Below are 18,531 nucleotides of genomic sequence, written 5' to 3' on the forward strand. Positions count from 1 at the left end.
TCCTACCGCCGCTGAAAGTAGACGTAACTCTCACATAGAGAGTGAAGCACTATAAATTTTGTGCATTTACTTAATTATCTTTTTTATTTTATTTTACCATTCTACTTAGTATAGTCTTATAGTGTCTAAGCCTTAACAACCTCTTCAACATTCAAAATAAAATTGGCTCAAGAGTAGGGCTTTTATCCACTCCCACGGATTCGTTTGACTAGGATTAGGCAACTTGGTTACAAAATAAAAGAGAATAAATTGATAGGACTCAATTGAGGGTTTTAGGTAATCTGAAAAATGATTACAAAAAACCACGCATTTAATTTAAAATCTTAAGATTTTTAGAAAATTACAGAAACATTTCTTATCCGTTTGGTAGATTTTCAAAAAATAGTTCTAATTTGAGTATGAATACGGACTCTTTCGTATTGAATTTCACTATTCAAAACCAAAAAAGAAAAAAAAAAAAAAAAGACAACAAAATTAATACAACGTTTCTTTCTTTAATCAGCTTTTTAGACGGAATGGTCTTGGGCAACAATAGTACAACCTAAATTGTATATACTTCATAAAATGTGCAAATATTGAACAATCATGCACTTGTTTCCTTAGTAAAGGATGAATATCCACTTAAAAGAACATGATACGACATTAAAAACTTTAACAACAAACAACAGAAGCAAGTTTATATTATCGCCAAAAGCATTAAAAGCTCCCTTAACATTCATACACTTAAAAAAAAGATGGACAACAACATCAACAACTAACGAAACATCAAATAATTACATATATGAATAACAGCATTACTTCGTATTTTCATATACAAAAGAATGCAAAGAAGTCAGATACTTTGTACAAAACGCTCGTTAACTTAGTTTACATGAGATGTAACAAAACTACTATCAAACACAACCTAAAGTAAATTTGTTTAGACTGGCTTAACTAGCCCTTATCTAGCCTTTCCCCCGTGTATTAGCAGTTGGATATAAGAGCCTTGATCAAAACTATGGCCCTCAAAGTGCATAAAACATATTCAAGTAACCATAATTTACAGCTTCCACCTGATACTCTGAAGATTTTCAGCCCCCTACTCCATTGGAATCTTCTTATCTTCATAAGCCAGAGAAGCTATGTTATCTGCTCTTCTTTCAAACGTAAATGTCCTATAGGCTTTCGGCCATTGTTTGTTTGGCCCATCGGGTTTCTTGATCCATGATGGTTCTCTGTTCTTGTACCCTGCAGTCTTTGATTTGATGAACTATTGTTGGCTGTGTTGTGGCTGCTAGTTTTAGAAGCCGGAACATCATGATTATGCTTGCCCTCATATGTTGTTATGACGGCTTTAGAGTCAGATGAGGCCCTCTCGACATGCTTGCGGACATTGCAACCTGTAGTTGTGCACTTATAGTAGCTCCTGTAGATTGGAATAAGACAACATAGTGTCATGATCAATAAAAACAACCGCGTTGCTGAAGGCAAATATTAAGAAATACAAGATCAACAATAATGGCATGCAATTTGATATAGAGTGAATAAGTTTAGCGCTTCTCGCATTTGCCTAACTAGTTCGGCAGAAGACAACCTTTTTAGTGAACTTGCTTACCAGGGAATTAGGATATCCGCTGATGCTTCTTAGAAAAGGTTTTAAACTGTTGTTAACTTCATAGAAGTTGAATGAAGCAGGGAAGATGCTTCATCATTATCAAACTTAACTTGCTTTAATGTAGAATATTAGAACTTCCTAAGGCTATATATTCAGAAAAATATTCATTGATGCACTTGGGACACTTTCTGAAAAGGTAAAATCTTATTTTAGCACAATCATTTCACGAGAAAAAATATAAATAGCGTGTCACCTCGGATAAGGATTGCCTTTGACAACTTTCTGCCCATACTTTCGCCACCTGTAGCCATCATCCAACAGATCAACTTCACTAGTTGTCTGCACAATGATCCTTGGCTCTGTGACAGTCTTATGTGAAGAAGCTGCCTCTAAATGCCTCACTTCTGTGCTTCTGCTTAAAATTAAGAAAGGGAATGTTACCAAACGGAAGACAAACAAATAAGAAGTTGTCACTTTCACTCCACTAGGATGAAAAAGATCTTTATATGTGAAGAGGTTTACCGTCTCTTGGGTTCGGGTTCATCTTCATCCTTTTCTTCTACTCCGACTACAGCTTCTCCTGCTTCTCCACTGTCACTTGTCCCAGATAAATGTTCATTTGTTGCTTGGCTAGATTCCTGATCCATCCTGGATATTGAATAAGTACTCATCCCTTCTGTTGACTTGTCAAAATATCCGCTTTGAACTTGGGAAACTAAATCACGATTCCCTTGAGTAGTTGAATTCCCGTTTGAATTTCCAACATCCTTTCCTCGCTTGTTTGGTTTAGGGCGTTGGTGGTTGTGCTGGCCCTTGTAAATAATTTCGGTTACTTGTCCCTCAAGAGAGCGCTCAACTTTTTTCTTAACAGGACAGTTTGGATGTGTGCACTTGTAGTAACTTCGAGGGAATTCGCTGCCCTTCACTTGCTTCTGCCCATATTTACGCCAGTTATAGCCATCATCATTGGGCTTATCGAATGAAGATGACTGGGATTTCAGGTCTTGATGAGAGAAATCTGACGATTCCTTCGTTGCAATGCTAGAGTCGGGCATTAAGGATGGCACTTCCTGTTGTGTAGTTGTATTTGAAGAAAATGCTTGGGGTTGTGTCAAAGTAGCAGCAGGTGGTGCTGATAAAGAGGCTAAGTATTCGGTTTCCATAGGCATATTGGAATTGGCTTGCGCAGCCTGAGCCGAGACCTGCACTAGCGCCTGCTGATGGGTCATTCCAAAGGGTCCCTATATATCGCATTCATAGACCACAATCATTAGGACTTCAAACCATGAAACAAATCTCAACATAATGTTAATTTTGCAGCCAAATATTTTGCCCTCAGATTTCATTTGTTTGGTATACTTTTATATGTTTCAAGTTAAACTAATCATTTTCCTCCCTTTTACTTGTAATTATGTAAATCCAGGTACTTTTACCCCTTTATCCTCTTTATATCAAAAAATAACCTTGGATTATTCTTAAAATCCAGTAAAGTTTAAAAATGAAAAATTGAAATCGGGGAATTCAAACTCTATACCTTGACGTGAAATTAGGTAGAAGGTATGCAATTACCGCTGGATTATGTCTGCAACTCACAAATCCCATAAAGATTTCCATATTCCACATCCACTCAAATGAATATCCTCTTTGTGTTGGTATAATCCTCACTAACAAAATTCAAACCTACTTGGGCTTTTTCGTCACTCTTGCCAACGCTTTACCCCCTAAAATCCCATTGTTCATGAATATTTCGTCCTTTTTCAAGCCAAAAAAAAAAAAAAAAAACCCCTTTTCTTTCCTGTTTCCCCAACAACCAAAAGAAACAATATTTACACTTAACAAATTACCAAGGACTAATTTTAACATCACAAACTGTTAACACCCTAAACAAGAACTGATTCCAAGATATTAGGAACTCAAAAAAGTAATAAAATAAACTGTACAAACTCTCAAAAAAGTAATAAAATAAACTGTACAAACTAACACCCAAACCAAATTACCTGACCAGGGGAAAATAACCCCAGCGAGTCAGGCAAACCGCCAGTGAACACCGGCGATTGCGAAGCCACCAGTTCCGACGGCCTGTTCTGCTTGAACCGGAAATCGTCGTCGGCACCGTCGTCGGCACCGCCGTCGACAGAGACGGAGCTGCCTCCGGCAGTTCGTTCCTCTGTAAGAAGCAAGCTCGGGCCCGCCGGTGCAGCCGCCGGAGACGCCATGGCGCCGGCGAGGAGCTGAGAGAAGGACTTGCAGTCGTCGCCGTCGGAGAAGAAGCTGGAGACGAGAGTCATGGGCCCTGGGCTGAAGCCCACGAAGCCCGACCCAGCACCACCGCCGTTGAAGAGCGCTTCGAAGGAGGTACGCTGTGGTGGGGTGATCGTAGGGCGAGGAGGAGGAGCTGATGAGATGGACGGCTGCGATGATGTTGATTCCGATGGCCGTTCTTCGTTCACAGCCATTGGATTAAATCACACCAAATGAAGATTCCTCCTTGTTCTCTCCCGCCCTCTGTGTGTGTGTTCTGGTTTTTTTTTTTGGCTTTGCGGATCTTTCTGAATTCAGCAAGGAAAAAAGTCCACGCCGTTGGTACTCTGTAACTCCAACCAAAAAAGAGACGCAATCATTATTTTGTCTTTATTATTATTTAATTAAGATTAAATTATTTATTATACCTGATTGTTTCGGTTAGAATTGAGAACTTAAATTACGAAATGAATTTATATAGATAAAATATTGTAATATAAAAAGTTAAATTTTAAGTTTTTATGAGAAAAATTATTATAGTAAAAATTTAAATTATGATATGAATAAATAGAGTTATTAATTTTTTTTAAAAATGAGATAAATATTTCTTTAAATGTATAAATACTTTTATTTTTAATTAAAATTTTTTAATTAAATACTTTTATTTTTAATTAAAATTTTTTAATTAAATAATTATATTAATTAAAATAATATTAATAAAAAATCTAAGCTCATAAGAATGAGTTGAGTAATTTTCTCCCAAAAAAAATACATATATTTGGATTTTGGACTGATCGGTCGAAAGGTAATTGGCTAAGTGCCTCGTGGGTTGGATGGGACTGAGAAAACAAGTATGATTTCCGTGATGCTTTTTGGGAAGGGTAGCCTACGGAACTCTTGTCAAGTTGCCACGTGCTCAGCCTCGAACGCCTACTAAACGATACTGAGTTTTTGATAATTGAGAAACGACATCGTTCTTTTTGCGCATGTGGTATATACAGTTACCGTTAACAAAAGATTTTTGCATTTTTGACTTCTTATGATATACTTAGAGTAACATTGCTATTCATCGTAATTGGCTGAGTATAACCTGTAATACCGCATTAGAACAATTATATAGCAATAAGTGTAATATCGTCATGTGACAGTTTTGATTACATTGTGATAGATCATTTTTTCTATTTGCAATTTGTTGTTTGAGGTTGTTTTGGAGTTGGTGAAAACGTAAAAGCTTGAAGAAGACGACAGATGCTTTTCAAGGTTCCAAGCACGTGAGAAATTATGTATGGTTAAGCTAAACACTTTTTTTAGTCTCGTTTATTTCACCGATTCGATTTTTCAATTTTAAATTTCTACAGTAAAAAATTTTAAGAAAATGTCACATCTAACATTTTTTATTACAGTAAAAAACTCTAAAAAAATGTCACATCTCAACTCAAATTAAAAACTCAAATTCACGAAGTGAACAAAACTTTTGTTTTATTGCTCGGTTAGAGAATCTAGAGCAAAACCAGTGGTTTGCTTAAATAATTTAGACGTGGAAGAGATTCCATAGGAAACAAAACACAATAAACTTGCTGTGGACTAAACAAAAATTACTACTTTTTTAGATTAAATTAGTAAACGACAAAATAATTCCTTTCCTCAATTATTTGCAGCGGACTACTGATTAAGAATTAAGAAAGTGTTGCACCGTTATGTTACTTTACCAATTCATTCTAAAAGCTTAAGTTATTAAAAAGTTGATTAATAATAAATTTTATATTTTATTATTCTCCCTCACGTGTGGGTTGAACAATAGATAATTGTGTAGATAAATTAATTAAAAAGCCCAACACGTTAATATTTAAGTTCGAGATATATTAAAGACTTAACACATGATAATTTTAAATGGAAATAACGAGTGCAATTAGGGAAGTTTGAACTCAGGATCTCCCGTTTTAATACCATGTTAATTTATCAATCTATTCTAAAAACTTAAGCTGTTAGGAGGTGAATTAACAATAATTTTTATATTTTAACACAAAATTTTAACTCGTGCTTTTTAGCAAACGCTTTGCACATTGTTTTATACTGTTTTCCTTGTGTTGTTTATGAAGAAAAGAATCAACGTGTTCAATGAACAGCCCAAAAAAGAGGTAGATACAAAATTTGGGCAAATGATCCTTAAACGACAAAAAATGTAAGTAGCGATTTGAATGGTTAGCAATTAGTCGCCTGTTTTTGTGGTTATTTGTCGCTGTTCGTGGACAAGTTGTACTAACCAGCTGCCAACCTCACCAAAAAAAAAACAAGAAAAAAAAAACTTTTTAAGAAAAGGCCAAACTCTTGCATGTGTAATAATAATAATAATAACAATAATAAAAAACCCTTTACGGACCGACTTTATGTGGGTGGAGTGAGAGAAAAATAACATTTTTAAAATATCGAGAAGAATAAGGAAATAATACAAGTTTTAAGAAGATTAATAAATATTATAATTATGGTAAATTACATTTACCACACGACAATAATACTAAAAATGCTCTCATCAAAACACTCCTTTAGAAACCCATTTTCATCTTCTCTCCTCCAACTCTCACTCACTCTCTCTCTCTCTCTCTCTCGTCATAGATTTGTCTTCTCTGGCGACGACCATCATAATTTCGTAGCAGATCTGTCTTCTCCGGTGACAACCATCACAATTTCATCACAGATCTGTCGTCTTCTCCTGTGACGGTCGTCGCGATTCCGTCGTCTCCTCAACCTTGCAAAAGCTCATGAACAAATCGTTGCTCTCGTCAGAAGCGGGATTGACGAAATTGTCACGATTTTATTGTTTGCGTCGAATTTTTAATGTATTTTGTTGATTTGATTTTCTTTTTGTTTGGTTGTCCTTGATCTGATTCTAAGTGTAAAGTGTGTAGTCGGAATTTTGGTGACCATGTTGTTTTGGTAAATGATGGAGGATTCTATTCAATGATCGTGTTGTTTTTGTTTCTGAAGCTTTCAATATTTCTCTGTTGGTAAATGTAAAATCTACCTCATAAATCTAAACCACAATATACTTTCTGGTAAATTGGCAATTTAAATGGTAAATTGTCGGTTTACATTGTAAATCGATTATTTTTAAAAATACAAAAATTGAGTTTGTCTGTTAAAAGAATGCGTTTACCGAGTAAATCCGTCATTTACCCCATAAACTATAACAATTGGCTAGTAAATAAAGAATTTATTAAAACGCAAATGGTAGATCTTTTATGTACCAAAATCACACATTATTTTTTGACTTTGTAAATAAATGATCTACCAAATAAATTCATTATTTACCGCACTTTTAGTTAGTAAATAAAGGATTTACCTGATAACTTTGTTATTTACTAAATAAATTAAACTATTGGCTTGTAAATAAAGGATTGCAAGACTTACTTGTAAATGACGGATTTAACTGATAAATCCTTTATTTGTCAGGGGTGTATATGCAAATAATAATAATAATAATAATAATAAATTTTAGCTCGTGAAACGTAACATATGAATTGGGAAACGAAAATTTGTTTCTTGCAACTGCAGTAATATTTCTAATTTCTTAACCACCTCTTAATTGCAGATGAAATTAAGCTCACTGAAACTAACAAGGAGTACTAAGTACTTGAATCACCAAAGAACTGCGATCTAACGACTGCACAAGAGAAGCAAATAAATATCCTGCTTCAAGGAGTTAGATCTGTCACAGTTTTTGAGGCAAGGAAAGCGCCCTTTTCCAATTAACTTTTTTTTTTTCGTTTTTCGTTTTCTTATCAATTATCACTGTCGTATTGTAATGTTGTTATTCTGTGTTCGTCTTTTTGTTCCTTTTTTACTTTTTAGACCTTTTCTTTTTCCGGTTCATGTCGTTTCGTCGTGTATTTGTACATCGTTGTTTCTCTCAATACTAGTCAAAAACGGTTAGACAAATTTTTTGAAAAAAAAGGAGAAAGAGGAAAAAATGTTGAATTAGTGTTACGTGGTCATTTAATTGATGTTGTGTCATCCTAATTTTTAGGTATTTTTATTAAGTTTGTTTTATTTGTTTAGACGTGATAAGTTTTTTAGAAGTAAGTGGTTCATATTTAGACTAAGTGGTTTAGAGTATATTGTTATTTTATTGGTCTTTTCCGTTAATGTACAACCTAATTAAAGGCTCTATTGTTTAATCAATTAATAACAAGAAGAGTATTTTAGATTCCTTTTTGTTTTTGTCTTCATCTATTTGTCCATTAAAGTTAGGGGTGGCAATTCGTGTTGACGGATCGTGTTCGTATCGTGTTGACCCCCTCAGTTGATACGAATAGGTCTGACACGAACACGACCCGTTTATTAATCATGTCGAAATACAAAACCCAAACACAACCTGTATATTAGCGGGTTGACACGACACAACACGAATAACCCGTTTATTAAACAGGTCATAAACGTGTCGTGTCAACCCGTTGATTACCTATCAACTCGTTTATAAAATTGGTGATAAATGGGTCGTGTTAACCTATTTCTGAACCTATTTTTGAACTTGTTTATAAAATAGGTGATAAATGAGTCGTGTTAACATATTTCTGAACATATTTTTAAACTTGTTTATAAAATATGTGATAAATGAGTCGTGTTACCTATTTCTGAACATATTTTTTAACATGTTTATAAAATGGGTAATAAACGGGTTGTGTATTCGTGTTACCCAAATATGACACATTTAATAAACGGGTTATGACGGGTCAATTGCGGATTGGCGGGTCAACCTGAAAATGACATGTTATTTAATCGTGTTTCACGGGTTTAACATGATTTTGACCCGTACCTATTTATGATAAATCTAAACCCGTTAATTTTATACAGATTTCGAGTCGTGTCACTACCCAAATTGTCAGTCCTAATCAAAGTGTATAAAAAAGACATAAAATAAATGAAGATAAAAGCAAAAAAAAGGTCTGAAGTAAAAAATAAAGAAAACACCCCAAAAAGTTAATAAAAAAACATGCTAAACGTTCCGCGCATTTTATTAGTGTTCAAAGGAGAGAATACATTAACAACGAATTATTCATTTAAAACGCTGGTTATATAAATTGTTTGAAAAAAAAAAAGACATAAAAGAATGAAGACAAATATGGGAAAAAAGTAAAAAACAGGGAACCAAAAAGTTGAAAAAATAAAAACCGCAAAAGACAGGGAAAAAACCCCCAAAAAGTATTAAAAAAAAAAAGACAGCAACATGTGCGAAACATTTTGGATTCTCTCTTACAAACAATCCATGTTATACAGGCTTGATTTTGAACTTTCGAAGCATTATTAAGTTCTCATTCATTTCACCGATTCAAATTTAGAATTTGAGTTTTATTACAGTAAACAGCTCTAAAAAATAATCACATTTAACTTTTTTACTACAGTAAAAAATTCTCACATAAAATCGTATCTTTACTCGAATTAAAAACTCAAATTAACGAACTAAACGAATCCTAAATTGTTTGTTTGACTATTATGATCATTAAATTACACAACAAGGACAAAGATCCCTATTCTAGGGAGTACAAAGGGTGTAGTTTAAATGGCTACTTTCATATTTACTTATCAATAAAATTATTATTTTAGCCACAATATGTTAATTTATAGTTTTAATAACGTGTCGTGATAATAATTTAATTTTATTAATTGCATTAACAATTTTTGTTCAATTATCTAATTTATTACAACTGTCGGATTAAAATCTTACGGTTGAAACAAGGATATCCATTGATAGGAAATATTAGAGTAACCACTAAAACAATACTCATACATACTAGTTATAAAGCACACGTAATTCATTTAAAACAACATTAACACAAATTGTTGCAAAAAAGATAAAAATTGAAAAAAATGATATAAAATAAATGAAAGACGAAAAAAGAAAAAAAAAATCTAAAGTAAAAGATAGAGAAGAAACCTCAACAAGTTTTCTAAAAAAATGTGAAAACGTTTCGCACACTTTATTAGTGTCCGAAACGTTTCTTAGAGAACCCATTATTAGTAATATAGAAAGATTATCATTTTTGGAGAGACAATATTGTAATTTTTAAATTACATGTTTTAGTATAAATTTTACAAATCCCCTTAAATTTAGGCACTTTTTCACTTTTTATCAGAATATAGAAACTGTTACTGGCTCATCTGGAACTCTAAAAATGTTAGCAAAGTCATCACTTAAGTCGATAGAAAGATGGCATGACACTAACTTTGAAATGATAATTTTTATAGATTTTTTAAACTTATTAGGTCACTTTTAGGCTTACCCAAAAAATTCTTAAAATATTAAAAAATTTGCTCCTTTCATTCCGAGACGTAGATCTTCTGTTTAATTTTTAGTATATTAAATAGTATTTAACTAATTAAATAAAACCATAGATAAGGACGAAAGAGTCAGTTAAAAATCGTTTAAAATTTTTTAAATAACATGATTCATTAAATATTAATTAAGACATTAAAATTATATAGAAAGCCTGAATTCCTCATATAGATAGAAGAACTTAGGCACTAAATTTAAAAGATTGAAACCTAATTTATAAGAAGAAAATCTAATTATTGAGAAAAACAATGATAAATAATACCCCTAACGAATTAACAAAAGGTACACCTTTTAACTCATTGTTGTCGTTTATCCATGAATGTCGTTTTCTGACTATTGTCGTTCCATAATCGTTTAAAATTGTGTCGTTCATATTTGGTTCCTAGTCCCACACCTTTTCTAAAACCACCTACCATTAAAATGTTGAGAAGCGTAAGAAGTAATAACTAGACTTCAAGATTGTACATTTTTTCTTTTTCCTAATGAATTCATTTTCTTTGAAATAAATCGACTGTGAAACTTAACTGCTAAAGCTCCAATCAAGAAATGTTAGCGTTATTTCGTGTCACTCTTTTTATCTCTGTATTTAATATTTAATATGTTATGTAAACAAAAAATAAAATAGTGAACAAAATCGCAAATACATTTGTGCTTGATTTCTCAGCTGCAAAATATATTCTGTATTTTCCTTTTCGCTTTCTTTGTTTCCTTTTTCTGCTCTTTACGATGAATGAGAAATCCGAGTATCTGAGTTGACCCGGCGAGTTCAACCAACGAGTTCCGAGTCCCGACTCAAGTGAGCACTAGAGTTCACTGAAACCAAGTGAAAACCATGTGAACTTCACACAGATTTGTGACGCATAGAACTCAGAAAAGAACTTTCAGATTCAGAACCCAAAAGCGTGAAAATGGAGAACAGAAACCAAACGACTCATAAAAACGCGTCTTTCAATCTGGCCAAACCAGTCCGATGCATCATCAAGCTCGGTTTGTTACCTTATAATCCATGTTTTCTTTTCTGCATATCTTTTAGAATTCGTCAGCAGAAAAAAAAAAATGTTATTCGGTTTTTTTCAGTTTTTGCAATTAGTAGTCTTGCATCGAACATTCAAACTTGTTGATTTTCGATAAATCTCATGAATCTGATTCGTACAATTAAGGTTTTCTTAGTCCATTTGACATTCTAGATTAATGGGTAGCTTGTTAATTGTCAATCCCTAATTCAGGTATTGCCTTTTTGATAAGTAACTAATTTGTGTCACAGTAAAGTGGCGATTTTGATGCGAGAAATCAAGCACAAATGCGTTTGCTAGTGATTTCTTGATATAATTGTTCTTTCTTTTTTTAATTTTATTGGGTTTAGGTGGAGCAGCAATTACTTGCAAGAATGAGCTAGAGACGATACATGAAGAAAATCTCAAGGGGGTCTCATCACATCTGAGGCAATCGATGCTTTCGCAGTCGCCTTCTGCGAAGATTCTTGGGATGGATTGGAGCAAACAAGCTGGTGAATCAAATATTTCATGTTGCATTGACGATTTTAGAGATCAACCAAGTATGGCCTCCAGCCCATTTATTGTTGTTCACGGTGCAGGTTAGTTCTGGGGTTGATTACTGGCCTTATTACTTTTAGCTAATTATTCTGTTCTTTGGGTTGCTCATTAAAAGATTAAACAGTCCAACTCTAGATTTAAGGTCTTTACGTTTCATGAAATTTGAGCTTCGAGATTTGTTTATGGAGACAGCACTACAATGCACACTGCTCTTGATAGAACTTACCAAGTAATCTTCAACTCCAATGATGAACTCAGGTTCTTTTGGGCACTTCCAAGCTAGTGAATCTGGGGTTCATAAAGGAGGACTGGACCGACCTCTTGTCAAGGCTGGTTTTGTTGCTACACGCATTTCTGTAAGATATGGTTTCCCCCTATGTTTCTGGTGTTACTTTTTAGAAGTTCTAAAAGGTTTAGCTCATTAAAATTAACGGTCATGGTTACAGGTTACAAAGCTCAATCTTGAAATTGTTAGAGCACTTGCCAGAGGTACTAATCCAGATTATAGGCTATAGATAAAGAGTTTCAGTTTTCATTTATTTCTATATTGTCAGTATGTTTTCTCTTTATGTATGTTTCTGTTATATATGAGAATACACAATGAATGATGTTCATATGTTTTTTGTATATATGATATGACTAAAAGAAAAGCTGCTTGCTTAATTTTGTTTAACATTGCTGTATTATCTATCAAATGAGATGAACTAAAGAAAGCTAAATGCGCAAGATTTGAACTCTATTCTTGATCCAACTTCTAAACACGTTTCCATTTTTTGTACTATGCTTTTAAAGTTGTATCAAACTGCTATACTATTGTCGGTTTTCATGCCTCCTTTAATATGCTTAAATCTCCCAGCCCTACTTTCTGATTTGCATTATTTCGCGTAAAAATTTCTGAATCCTTATGAAGTTTTTCTTGCATTTTACTTTCAGAGGGTATTCCTTCAATTGGATTGTCTCCATTTTCATGTGGATGGTCAACCAGTGAAAGAAATGTCAGTAACTTCATCTCATCAGCTGTTCTGATTCTGGAGTTCTTTTTTTTTTTTTTTTTTTTTAATTTCTTCCTTTAAAAATATATATATATACTTGACCCTGGGTTTCTTATGTTTGGGCAGATAGCTTCAGCTGATCTGTCTGCAGTGACTAAGGCTATTGACTCTGGTTTTGTACCTGTAAGTTTGTAGACTATAAATAACCGATAATTTCTTTAATATCAGTTTGATTCTTTCCATCTATACTACTTCCCTGCTTCAAGAGATCATGATTTTTATGCTCGCAAAGGAATGAGGAGAATACTCCCCTAAACTAAATGAAAGCCACCTTCGAAATTATTATTTTTTATTCAAGAGATGAATATCACCATTCTCTGTTAAAAAATCTAAGAATCTTACAATTTAAGGGCTCAAGGACTAGTGGGGCCGCCATCCTTCCAAAGTCCTAGACATGCTTCAGGTTTTCAATTCTAAAAGCAGGGGCCTGTTTTGTGACCGAATCTACCTGTGAAAAAGAGGAGCAGAAAGGGATATTGCTTAAGCTTACTATGGTTTTTGGTCACAAGTGTATTATTTTCTTTCTGCAATTAGTCAAGAGAAAACCACCCTGTTCTATTTCTCAGCTATCATAGACACGTCATATTAGCAGATGATTCTACAACAATAACAAAAGAAAGCAAACATTGATGTCGTATGCAGTTTGCCCATGGAGTACGAGTAGTTTTATTGCATAATGTTTGTCTTAATTGTTTCCAAGTCTATTTAGTTCTTGAAGCGTAAACATTGATTCTCATCTACTTCGCAGGTTATGCATGGAGATGCTGTACTTGATTACTCACTGGTTTGCCCTCTCTATTAAAACTAGTCGCCTCTTTTTTTTTTTAACATCTATGGTTGTCTTGCTGATTGAGATTTCTAATCAGGGATGCACCATTTTGAGTGGAGATGTTATCATACGTCACCTTGCGGCGCAATTCAAGCCTGAATATGTCGTTTTTCTGGTATTTAACTCTTTCCAGTTAACTTTGGGTCCTTTTTTACCATTAAAACATCGTTACATTTTTGTGTATTTAAGTTTGCACTCCAACCTGACATACATTAAGGCCCTTTTGTTTTTCAATTATTGTTGCTTGAAGACAGACGTTTTGGGAGTATACGACCGGCCACCCTCAGAAAGTGACGCAATTCTCTTGCGAGAAATTGGTAATGACTCCATTGAATTGAAACCCCACCAATAATTCTCCCTGACGGTTGTGTTAATTTGTGAAAATGTTGTCTTGAAGGAGCCTTTAAATTTTCAATTGAACAGCTGTGCATGAAGATGGGAGCTGGTCAGTTGTGAAGCCGACACTTGAGAACTTGGAAGGTTAGCAAAAGCCGGTGTTTAGGCTTTATATCGCAAATGTAGAATGACATAATTTGACATGGGAAAAGAGTTGAAATAAAGTCTTCTCGAGACATTTCATTACCAGAAATGAAGCATCCAAGTTGTTGTTTTGCAGTTGATATAACTGTGGCAGCTCATGATACGACTGGTGGCATGAAGACCAAGATTTCGGAAGCCGCATTGATAGCAAGACTTGGAATTGATGTCTACATCGTCAAGGTAACTTTCAGGCCCGTTTTGTTTTAGGAATGAAGTTTTCTACTTTTGCACAACTTATCTTCAAGGTGTTGAAACATTTAAACTTGGGTACAGGCAGGAACAAGCCATTCCTTGAGGGCCCTGAGTGGCGAATTGATAAGCAACATTCCTGATGATTGGCTTGGGACAGTAATCCGATTTGTGAAATGAAAAATTTATCGGCCATGGGATGTTTGCCCACTTGGACCATCAACTTGTTCGAGTTATGTTTGGCATTTGGCGGCAATGATTTTTGAAAATTTATGAAAGAAAAGTGCTGATACAAGACTTGGCTGTCTCAATAAAAGAATTGGTTTGTATGCATTCGCCTGATATCAACCACCACCACCACACCGTTCACCAAACATTTTTAGAATCGGGACCTTAATCTGATTTGGTAAACTTTTGGAATTTTGACATTTTTCCCGAAAGCAGGCAGCAAGAGTCCAAAGGCTATTGATGAACAGAGCACAACTTTTTTGTAATACGATATGGTCCCAATTTATTTATTTATTTATTGTCCTCTTTTGTGGCTCGTGAGGAAAAGAACAAATCCCAAGTGCAACCAAATCAACTGAAAAATGCATTCTCTACACGATGACAACAGTAAAAATTTGGCTAACGATGCGAGATATCAAGAAATTAGAGGAAAAAAAATAGAGATTAAATTGCAAGTTACACAGTCTTGCTGGTTCATATAACTTGATCACACCCACGAAGAGGCCACGGTTTCGGAAGTAGTGGGACAAAACAAAACTATTTGAGTATTGTAACGGCAAGATCACATTTAGACCAAGGCCACTTCCCATCAGGAATAATTTCTCGAAAAAAGGTGACGAAGATTCTCAACCCCCATAAAACCCCAACAAAAAACTGTACTGCAAGAAATGTTGTCTTAAAGCAATTCAATAGATGGAGAATAATAAGCAACTACTTGGGACCAATGTCCTTGAGGGCAGAGATCTGCTCTTCTCCCATTGCAGACATGACGGACACCACAAGATCCTTTCCATCGGCAAATCCATCCTTGATCTGCACAATCCAAAACACAAGACAAGATCATTAGAATTACGGACACAACCTAAATGCTCCTTAAGATTAACGAGTGAACCCTTTCTTTTTCACCAAAACCCTTCTTGTAAACAAAAGGCGAACGCGTAACTCAACTCGAATACTCAAAATGTTATGCAGCCTTGGTGGATATACAACAATTAACGAAGACAGATAGTGAATTGGAGGGCAAAAAAAAAAAAAAGAAAAGAGCACAATTTTCGGGGATTTACGAACCTGCGTGAGCAGAGCTTCATCGGTTGGAAGCCTCAGGTCATCCTTAGTATTGCCATTATCGGTCAGCAAACTCACCTATAAAGTATTCAAAAGAGCATAAAATGAAGTTAACCTCCGCTTTTAGACGAGGAAGAAAATATTGTCAAGGAAAAAAACGACAAAGAAAGTAAGGGTACGTAAAAGCCATACAAATCCATCCTCAGATATGTCGATCAGCTGGTAGTCAGTACGATTGACGTGGGGAACCTGGAAAACAAGGGACGCATATATAAACGTACTACAAAAGGTGAAAAAACAAAAACTAAACCAGAAAACGATATTAATACAAAAGAAAGTACAAGAAAGACATTCATACGTCGCAGTTGTGGGAAGAGGGAACAATATCCTCAAGCTTCTTGGCAGTGAAGATATCAATGCCGACAAAGTGACATTTAGCGTGCCCATGTTTTCCAGTTTTGGAAGTGGAGACCTCAACAACCTGTCCAAACGGGAAGATAACTTCAGACCAAACACGATGAAATAAGAAAAGGATGATAATAACCAATCCAAACAAACAAAAAGAACTTTTACTTTTAGTAATTCGGGAAAAAGAGAGGCAAGTATATCTAGAAAGCACTAGATAAAAAAAACAAGGAGAATAACTCAAACAAAGAAACTAAACAGGAGAAGTTAAACTGAAAAACAATCAATTTACAGATTAATCACTAGCGTTGCTAGTGTATCTATAGCTTTCTTCCACTGCACACAACAAGAAGCTTGGAGGTTTCAGATCTAAAAATTTTCCTCATAGCCAAACGCCATAATTTCTCTCTCTCACTAAAAATTATCAACACAAGCTCGTGATCATCAGAAACTAGCTTAAACCAATAAAAAAAAAGTTGCAGAGAAACTCACAAGACCGCAAAAAAATAAAAAAAAAAACAGAAAATAAAGTTTAATTTCTTTCCCCAATCGACAGAACAAAGAAGACGAAGATCTAAAATCCAAACATCATAAGCGAAATTCCAGATCCGAAAAGAAACCGAGAATCGAGAATCGAGGAGAAAAAAAAAAGCAAACCTTGCAAGGTCTGCCTTTGATGACAATGTAACCGTTCTTGCGGATAGTACCAGCCTGCTGAGGGTAGGTCTTGGAAGCTCCGGCGTCGGCCTTGGACTCGAAGTGGTGCTCCTCGTCCGACATGGCTGCCAGCAGAAGAGATTGGAGCCCTAAGAAAAATGGAGTGAAGAAGAAACAAGAGAGAAAGATATCTCCTTTTTTACATAGACGAGAAGCGGAAGAGAAGGAGAAGGATTAAGGGAAGAGAAGGAGAGATATTAAAATCGGAGGAGAAGCCGGATGAGGAAGTGGCGAGGGAAGTTGGGTTGTTTTTTAGAGTGTGATTTAAGTGTAATTTTTAAATTAAATTTGAATTATAATTTAAATAAAATTAGAATTTAAAAGAGTGTTAAGTTGTAATTTGAGTTTAAATTTTTAAAAAAAAAAAAAAATGATAATAATAAAATTGGATTGAGTAAAGGAGTTGTTTATCACCGTTGGATGGAATGTGGGGTAGAGAGTTAAGGGATCTGATTGAACACTTGAGGTAGCGTTTGAGGGACGCTGACGATGCGGAATCCACACGTGGGCTGCTGTCAACGTGCCAAAAAGTGGGCACTCAGATATGCTACAATTTTTTTTATTATTATTTTTAAGAGAATATGCTACAAATCTTTCTTTTTTTTTGACGGACAAATATGCTACAATTTTCCAATCAAAAAGCAGGGTTGTACATTGGTCTTAACCGACCGTTTTTGTCAGTTGGGTTACCAAACCGACCACTGTCTATTTTTAAAAGATGGAATCGACTGAGTTGAGGAGAAAGAAAGTCGGTCGGTGAACTGACTGACGTTAGATGGTTTTTGGCAGTCGGTAGCTCACGGTTTTGAAATGTCTGGAAAATGAGAACTTACTTTGACCATTGGCGATGGAAGAGACGACGACGACAGTGATCTGCGGAACGATAGCATTGGACTCGAAGAAGAAAGGGGAGGGAGGCGGCGCACATATTGTGTTAGCTAGGGTTCGTGTCTTCTTCTCATAATACATATTATTTATAAAAAAACCATCAATGAAACGAATCGTTTCACTCATTATATGAATATATATATATATATGTAAAAGTGAAACTTATAGTTCATTTAATTCGTTAATTTAAATTTTTAATTCGAATTGAGATGTAACTTTATATGAGAGTTTTTTATTATAATAAAAAAATTAAATGTAACTATTTTTTAAAGTTTTTTACTATAACAAAACTCAAATTCTAAACTCGAATCGGTACAATTAATTGTGTCTTAACAGATATATTATATAATTCAAAAATTCAAAATTCAAAACTAAATATAATAAAACCAAGAAGAAAGGAATACCATAAAAAAGAAAAACGAAGAAGACGAACAGTCACAGACCTTCATAGATCGGAGAGGAGGAAGAAGATCTGGGAGTCGGTCAGTTTCGATTCCAGATCGAATTCTTATACCCTCCACCGAAATTGAGCCGCCTATTACTTTCACGGTTCGGTTCACCAACGGAAGAACGTCGATTTTGACGTGGCGCTGATTCTATCAATTTTTACTTGGCCAGTTTGGCGGTTTCTAATAGCCGGTTTTTGTGTTGAGTCCTACCAAAAAGACTCATAGACGTGTGGAGTGAGCTCACACTCCCCTTCCACGTCCCCAAATAAGAATAAGTGAGTCATTTTCAAAATTAATGCGCGCCAAATAATAAAACCCAACAGTCCTTAAGTATATAATAAACAATTACCAACATATAAGTAGATATGGATAGTAGATACCACTAAAGGTGATTATTAATCCGTGACATAATACAACTATGCCCATGATTTCAAATTGTAAAATTGTACA

General features: G+C 34.7%; 3 protein-coding genes across 6 annotated transcripts; 1 reads left to right on the top strand and 2 right to left on the bottom strand.

Moving 5' to 3' along the window:
- Positions 1 to 747: 747 nt before the first annotated feature.
- Positions 748 to 4,179, bottom strand: LOC21398806 (probable WRKY transcription factor 4). 2 transcript variants are annotated; one of them, XM_010110432.2, is made up of 4 exons: positions 3,592 to 4,179; positions 2,117 to 2,835; positions 1,848 to 2,006; positions 748 to 1,405 (listed from the first exon to the last, which is right to left on the bottom strand). In XM_010110432.2, exons 1-4 carry the CDS (start codon positions 4,048 to 4,050, stop codon positions 1,120 to 1,122), a joined length of 1,623 nt encoding a protein of 540 aa, XP_010108734.1. In that variant the 5' UTR covers positions 4,051 to 4,179; the 3' UTR covers positions 748 to 1,119. The 2 variants fall into 2 exon arrangements, with proteins under 2 accessions (XP_010108734.1, XP_024029416.1); XM_024173648.1 differs by lacking the exon at positions 3,592 to 4,179 and adding an exon at positions 3,129 to 3,448.
- A 6,625-nt stretch (positions 4,180 to 10,804) lies between these two features.
- LOC21398807 (glutamate 5-kinase) lies at positions 10,805 to 14,928 on the top strand. 2 transcript variants are annotated; one of them, XM_010110433.2, is made up of 12 exons: positions 10,807 to 11,153; positions 11,530 to 11,760; positions 11,978 to 12,075; positions 12,166 to 12,208; positions 12,653 to 12,714; positions 12,838 to 12,894; positions 13,520 to 13,555; positions 13,638 to 13,715; positions 13,851 to 13,917; positions 14,024 to 14,080; positions 14,217 to 14,320; positions 14,414 to 14,928. In XM_010110433.2, the coding sequence occupies exons 1-12, from the start codon at positions 11,075 to 11,077 to the stop codon at positions 14,507 to 14,509; spliced, it is 1,008 nt and encodes a 335-aa protein (XP_010108735.1). In that variant the 5' UTR covers positions 10,807 to 11,074; the 3' UTR covers positions 14,510 to 14,928. The 2 variants fall into 2 exon arrangements, with proteins under 2 accessions (XP_024029425.1, XP_010108735.1); XM_024173657.1 differs by lacking the exon at positions 14,414 to 14,928 and having other exon boundaries at positions 10,805 to 11,153; positions 13,998 to 14,080; positions 14,217 to 14,298.
- Positions 14,929 to 14,995: 67 nt separating this feature from the next.
- LOC21398808 (eukaryotic translation initiation factor 5A-4) lies at positions 14,996 to 18,242 on the bottom strand. Of its 2 annotated transcripts, none has more exons than XM_024173659.1 (6): positions 18,076 to 18,242; positions 16,685 to 16,809; positions 15,981 to 16,103; positions 15,815 to 15,871; positions 15,626 to 15,700; positions 14,996 to 15,370 (listed from the first exon to the last, which is right to left on the bottom strand). In XM_024173659.1, the coding sequence occupies exons 2-6, from the start codon at positions 16,805 to 16,807 to the stop codon at positions 15,269 to 15,271; spliced, it is 480 nt and encodes a 159-aa protein (XP_024029427.1). In that variant the 5' UTR covers positions 16,808 to 16,809; positions 18,076 to 18,242; the 3' UTR covers positions 14,996 to 15,268. The 2 variants fall into 2 exon arrangements, with proteins under 2 accessions (XP_024029427.1, XP_024029426.1); XM_024173658.1 differs by lacking the exon at positions 18,076 to 18,242 and adding an exon at positions 17,578 to 17,724.
- Positions 18,243 to 18,531: the final 289 nt, after the last annotated feature.

This window comes from Morus notabilis, unplaced genomic scaffold (genome assembly GCF_000414095.1).
Source record: "Morus notabilis unplaced genomic scaffold, ASM41409v2 Scaffold503, whole genome shotgun sequence".
Taxonomy (NCBI): domain Eukaryota; kingdom Viridiplantae; phylum Streptophyta; class Magnoliopsida; order Rosales; family Moraceae; genus Morus; species Morus notabilis.